Genomic DNA, 6,586 nt, shown 5'->3' with positions numbered 1-6,586 from the left:
GGAATGATGGTTGTGTAATGACCTAGCATCTAGGAACTAATGTTGTGTACCGTATGCTTGTACTAATGGTGAACTATGGATGTGTATGTATGTAGTAGTTATGCTATTCATCCTTTTGTGAGAAAAGGATGAACTATGCATTTGAAGTGGAACTCCTCTATGTATTGTGAACAATGGTTATGTATTGCTATGTATGGATCAGTTTCTTATTATGTATGGTTATGTATTGCTATGGTTATGCTGATTATGTAGATTGTACATTATGACAATGTTGCAGCAAACCAGACAGTACATTGCAATAAAAGAGGAACAAGACTCACTAAATCTCATTGCATCAGAAGATAACTTCACTGATCCATTACAACTTGATCCATTACAACTTGATCCATTACAACTTGGCTACAACTGAAGCAACTAACTAACTTAATATCTTGCCTGCAACTAAGCCAAGCACAAATATAGTGAAAAGAAACAACACATTGTGAAATTTGGCCCTAATCCCTGCAATCTCTGCATTCTTCTCTCTGAGTTGAGTTTGCAGAGACACAAACATGGCCTCCCTTGTGCCATCATCTTCACTTGGAGTCAGGATTGGAAATTGATCTTCAGATCTAGCAACAGTTGCACCTTTAAGCCTCCATACTTCATCACGCAGATCCCCAATGAGCTCACTCCCAGGGTTTGTGTCCATGACAGTCTGAGCATAGTCTTTAAGCCTAGGATATTGCTTCCTGTGATCTCCTAACACAGCATCAATAGCTATGTTCTTTGCCCTATATGCCATGCACTTGGGCACATCTACACCATATTTTTCATTGCATGCATCAATTATAGTCTGAATACCAGTAGTTATATCAGATCTAAAGAGATGCTCATATTTCTGTGCTAGCCCCTTAGCACTAACCCTGGTGGTCTCAGTGGTACTAGGGCAAGTGTGCTCTAGTCTCATCTTCTTAATTACAAATGTTTTCTCCCCTTTTATAACTGCTGCCACCATTAAGAACTGGCATTTTTTATCTGTACACTCAACAATTATCCTCTGATCTGAATTCCTGTGATACCTGAAATTCCTGGCCTGGGTGATGTGCAAATTCAACAAAGCTTCTCTGAATTGATGTTGATCCCTAAAACACAACTTCATACACAGTTGCTCATGTGGTTGCTCCATTTTCTCATTGTACCACTTCCTAGGAGGCCTTTTCTTTGCCCTACTCTTCCTTTTCTTTTGTAGGACAAAAGAGAGTGGCTGAAAACCATCATCATCACTCTCCCTCAACAACCCCTCCTCTTCTTCATCTGATGATGGTCTGAAATCAGGTTCAACCTCTGGTAGCTCACTACAATGTGACCTAGTGGTTGGGCCTCTTCTAACTGGCAGCTTCTGCTTCTTCTTTACAGGTTCAACTATAGTTTCTTCTTCTTGTTCAAAAGTCCTATCTTCCTCTACCTCAAATGGGTCCTCAACTCCAGTGTCACCCTCATAATGCAGCATTTCTTCCTCTTCTGATTGATCATCATCTGATTCTTCCTCTTGTACTTCTAGCTCTCTCTGCCTCTTTCCCTCTTCCACCTCTACATCTTCTTCATCAACCATGTAATTAGGGTAACTTCCAATTTGACCATCCTCATCAGAGGAATCACTGTCCTCATAAGCCTCAAATCCTTGATATCCCTCTTCTTCTTCTTCCAAAACTGCTTTCAACTTGTTAGTTGCATTTCTGCTTTCTTGTGTGCAAACACCAGCAGGAGCAACAGGGTGATGTGTGCTACATTGACTCTCAAAGACTACTCCTTCCTGATCAACAGCTAAGATAGGAGGCTCACTCAGATCATAAACAACAGGCTCTTGGTACACCACAGTGGACAAGTCTGGCTTTTCAAAATGCTGCCTCTCAAAATCAGTATCAGGGGGTGGACAAGCCCTGACTAGCAAATTAAGCACCAATTTGTCCTGGATCTTCCTCTTTATCATCTATAATTCTGCATGACTGTCTACCAAATTCAGCCCTTTCTCTCCTAAAGATGGATTTTCAATGTGAAACAAACAATCATATGCATTAAATCCTTGGGTTTCCATCACTGCAACCAAATTCAGATAAGTAATATCTGAACCACACAGCTTCATCTCCAATGGTTCTCTTGCATCAAAATGGATCCTTACTTGCCAAATGTCTTCATCCAAACTACAGAAAAAATTAAATTTCATTTATTCATTATAATTACTCTTAATTTGGAGAGCAACAGTACAGTACATTACAATTTAAAGTAACCTGTAAGTCTATTATTTACTAATTTAGCACAAAAGCAAATTTTGGAGAGCAACAGTAAAGTACAAAACATCTTAAATTACAGTACCACACAGTACAGAACAATTTGGAGAGCCACAATAATTGAACTAAATTGAGAGTGCAATACACTATGTTACTAGGTTAGTCTAGTCACTTCAATTGGATAAAACCTAATCCCCAACTAGATAAAGCAGAAGATGAACAAACCCTAAAAATGCCCAATTGGATGAATCAGAGGAATAGGACAAGGGTACTTACAGCACGCCGCCAAGTCCATGCGTCAACTCATGGCTGCTGCTAGGGTTCGCCACCCACTGATGCGCCAACCGCAACCGCTGCTCCATGGTGAGTAACATCGACTCCTCGTCGTCGGTCGAGTACGCGGAGCTGGACTCGTCGCCGCCATCCCCGTCGACGCCAACCGTTCCGCTAGGAGGCCAGAACGGCATCTCTCCGACGCCCCCTCGCCGCCGCCGTGGACGCCCTCGCCGCCGACTGGCGGAATCGCCGACGCCATGGACTAGGGTTCGAGCGAGGAGGAGGAGGGGGAGGGGAATGGTGCGGCCGGGCTGGAGCTGGTGCGACCGGGCCGGTTAGGACAGCAGCGCACCGGCTCGTCCTAGTCAGCACGCGGGCACGCACCGATTGGCCAGCGTGGCACCTGACGGGTGGGCCCGACCTGTCGGATCGGGCGTCAATACGTATAAATACGCGTTTTAGTCCAATTTGCAAAAATTTGGACCAATGTTGGTACTGACACGCAAAAATTAGCAATCGTGGTACCAATCTGCATGTGATGCCTGAATTGTGGTACTTCTGTGCAATTAACTCTGCTATCTATGGTGCAGCGACGCAGCGTCTGCCGTCCAACCGATTTCCCCAGTCTTATTGTTTTATCTACGACTCGACGTGCATTAGTCGGTGACGTGACTCCCCTCCGTCACGTGCTAGGCTGTATACTGTTGCTGGCTTGTTGCACAAATGATATGCCGGGGTAAATACTGGCATTACGTCCCCGCCGAAAATTATATAGCCACATATTGGAGGCTTTTCACTATTTTGACTCTTTCAGATAACTTTCGCACAAAATGAATTTCACATAAAACTATTTCACGATTTGATCTTTTTGGTAACTCCATAAACTGTGGCGTTTCTTCTTTATTTAATTACGCCGAGCTAGCTAGCGTTGCTGGCCTGGTCGAGACGCTACGTGGCAGGGCAGAAACGCCAAAGTATGCAGCGTTGCTAGAAACGCCAAAGGTGCTTGGCGTTGCTGCCCAAGCATGAAACGCCAAAGGGTTTGGCGTTTCAACTAGCTTGTCCATATTGCCATTTATTTATGAAGTGGAGCAACGCTAGATAACTCGGCGTTTCTAAGTAAAGAAGAAACGTCACGGTCTGTGGCGTTATCAAAAATGGTCAAATCATGAAATAGTTTTGCGTGAAGTTTATTTTGTGCAAAAGTTTTCTGAAACGGTCAAAATAGTGAAACACACACCTATATGTGCGCAAGTACGCGGTACAACCTGCAGCTGAGATGCACTACAGTACTCATCTCTAAAGGAAGTCTGCTGCTTTATAATTCCAGTGAGTTATTTTATGCCACTAACCTAGACTCATTACCTTAAGCAGAGGAGACTAAACTAGACAAGGAGTAGGAGTAGAAGTATTTCACGTCGCTGTCCGCACAAAAGTATTTTTAGCAGCCACGGAAAAGGACAGGCAAAAAACAGAAAAAAAGAAGATCGATATATACTCCGGCCATCAGCCATGGAGTAGCATTTCACCGCACGCTACTATACTCCGGCCATCGACGGAAGACGATGATGCCAGGCTGCCAGCATGCAACAGCAACGGCTGCCTCATGCACGCATCTTGAAGCGCCGCTGGCCGCCGCTATCCGATCCCGCCAAATTCCTTGTTGATTGGTTTGATTAACCGGCCCTCCTTCCACGAGCCTTAGCACCATGCATGACAATTGCTATGTCCCCACCTAGTAGTATAATTCGAATTAGCGTTGGTTCACTGTGAGATTTTGCTTTTATGGACTCGATGATAGCGTGGCAGTTTAGCTGAAGAACCCTTCGGCTATCTCATAATGCTTTTCGTGCCCACGAATATACTCCCTCCGGAATTACTTGTCTCGAAAATGGATGTATCTAGACGACATCCATTTCCGCGACAAGTAATTCCGAACAGAGGGAGTATTTGGGACAGCTGAATAATGACAAGCTTTTTTACCACACAAAAAAAAAAGACACGAGCCGTCAAGGTCAATAGCACGGTAATTTTTTGGTACTCCAGTCTTTCCGACAAAGAAAAGGGGGGAAACACATAAGAATATGAATAGACGAGCTAATCATTAAGGTGGCGCTCAATTTCAGAAAGAAAGAAAAAATGGTGATGTGGAGGCTTTCTATGTATTCATAACCGCATGGGGTGGGGCCATGGATGGATGTCGTATCGATAGATGAACAACACTGATGACGTGGCGCACAATGAATTTCACACCGTTTCATATCTGAAAATGCAGGAGACCGGTCATATGTGTTGTACAATTCGACTGGATTTTCCATAGAAAATGAAGATAAGGTAAGATGAAAAACAATTTTTTTAACATAATGTATGAACCTGTATGGTTTTTTTCTATTACTATGTTTATTTACACATCTGCTTCACATATGTTCATCATTGACAAATATGTTGGTAAAGTAAATAAATAATGAATCAACCTTTTTATACTCAATTGTAGTCGGGGAAAAAAGTACACCAGCCACAACATTGTTTACTTATACAACCAAAAAAAGATCATCAAATGATGTATCCAAAAAGAATGTAGCTTTGGAACTACCTCTACTCTTAAACTCTTTGTTTTGATCATCACCGTCCTACACATTGTGACGCCCCGAGACCGATGTGCCAGGTGTCCTCCAGTTATTCGCCGTTGTTGCCTTATCATTTGCTTGCGTGTTGCATCTTATCATGTCATCATGTGCATTGCATTATCATGTTTTCAGAACTTGCATCCGTCTCGGTCTCCTCATTCCTTCCGTTGTCCGTCCTGAGCCCAGACACACTTGCACACGCCTGCGACATGTCCGAAATATTATTTTATAAGTGGCTGAAAAATGTTCTCGGAATGGGATGAGAGTTGGTGTGTGGTCTTATTATAGTGTAGATAGACCGCCTGTCAAGTTTCATCGCATTCGGAGTTCGTTTGACGCCCCAACGATTAACTATAGCGGCATTATAGCCAGTCTAACGTCGGACGTTTTCGGTCTCCGGAAACAGATGTCGGGCCCTCTCTCTCTCTTCTTCCCCTCGCAGTCTCGCCACAGCCCACCTAGTCCATCCTCCTTCCCCTCTTCGCTTCCGGAGTTATCCGATGCGACCGCACGGTCCAAAACCCTCTCTGCACAGTGCATCGAACCCCTCACGTGTGCGTCCGAAATTGTCCCGGACCCGACCCGGGCAGTCGTCACCGTTGGATCCGGCTCATCCCCAAACGTCTACAAAACGTCACCGTTTTCTTATTTGGACTCCCTAGCTATTTCATTCGCGACCGTCTGATTTTGATCGGAGGCTCCAAATACCCCTAACCAAAAATCTTCGTTGCTATATATATAGACACCTAACCCTAAATGCCATCCGATCCGTCAAATTTTTCCCCTGCCAAGTCGGCCGCCGCCACCCTCTCCCTTGGGATCGCTCCCGATCCAAAAATCCCCTCAGCCAACCACATCTCCTCGATCCAAATCCTCCCCGACCACCGTCCTTGTTTTCCGTCGCCACCCAATCCATTCATCCAGCCCGCAACAGTGTCTCCCCTCGATGGCTCCATCGCTCATGTCCGAGCTCCTCTGCCCGTCGCCCCTCTCCTGGAGCCGCGAGCGCCCAAGGCTCCAGCCGCCCGAGCACCGGCCAGCTCGCTGGAGCAGATCACCGGCTACCAGGACCGACCTTCCCTGCTCCTTTCTTCTTCCCTTCCTTCTCTCTGCCTACTTTCCTTTCCCCGTTCTCAACTCTCTCTTTCTCTGTCTCGCTTTGGACAGGGAACCGAAGGAGGCCGCCATGGCCTTGGAGTTTCACCACCGCCTCGTCGCCTGGATCCGTTGCTCTGCGCCCGTCCAAGGCCTTCCTCGCCCGGATCCGCGCGACTCTGGCCTCCCTCGCCTCTCCCGCGTCACCGGAGCCCCGGCGACCCCTCCTGGACCTGCTGCTGCCGCCTGCGTCCTCCTCTGCTTCGAGCCGCATCCTGCATCGAGCGAACGCTCGTCCTCGAGCGTTGACTGCGCCCC

General features: G+C 46.0%; 1 protein-coding gene across 1 annotated transcript; it reads right to left on the bottom strand.

Moving 5' to 3' along the window:
- Window positions 1-418: 418 nt before the first annotated feature.
- Window positions 419-2,734, bottom strand: LOC123129491 (uncharacterized). The gene is made up of 2 exons (XM_044549639.1): window positions 2,547-2,734; window positions 419-2,183 (listed from the first exon to the last, which is right to left on the bottom strand). The coding sequence occupies exon 2, from the start codon at window positions 1,970-1,972 to the stop codon at window positions 419-421; it is 1,554 nt and encodes a 517-aa protein (XP_044405574.1). The 5' UTR covers window positions 1,973-2,183; window positions 2,547-2,734.
- Between the last annotated feature and the right edge of the window lie 3,852 nt (window positions 2,735-6,586).

The sequence above is a fragment of the Triticum aestivum genome, chromosome 6A, assembly GCF_018294505.1.
Source record: "Triticum aestivum cultivar Chinese Spring chromosome 6A, IWGSC CS RefSeq v2.1, whole genome shotgun sequence".
In the NCBI taxonomy this organism is placed as follows: Eukaryota; Viridiplantae; Streptophyta; class Magnoliopsida; order Poales; family Poaceae; genus Triticum; species Triticum aestivum.
The sequence above is the reverse complement of the archived record's forward strand: the minus strand, read 5'-3'. Positions and strand labels throughout refer to the sequence as shown.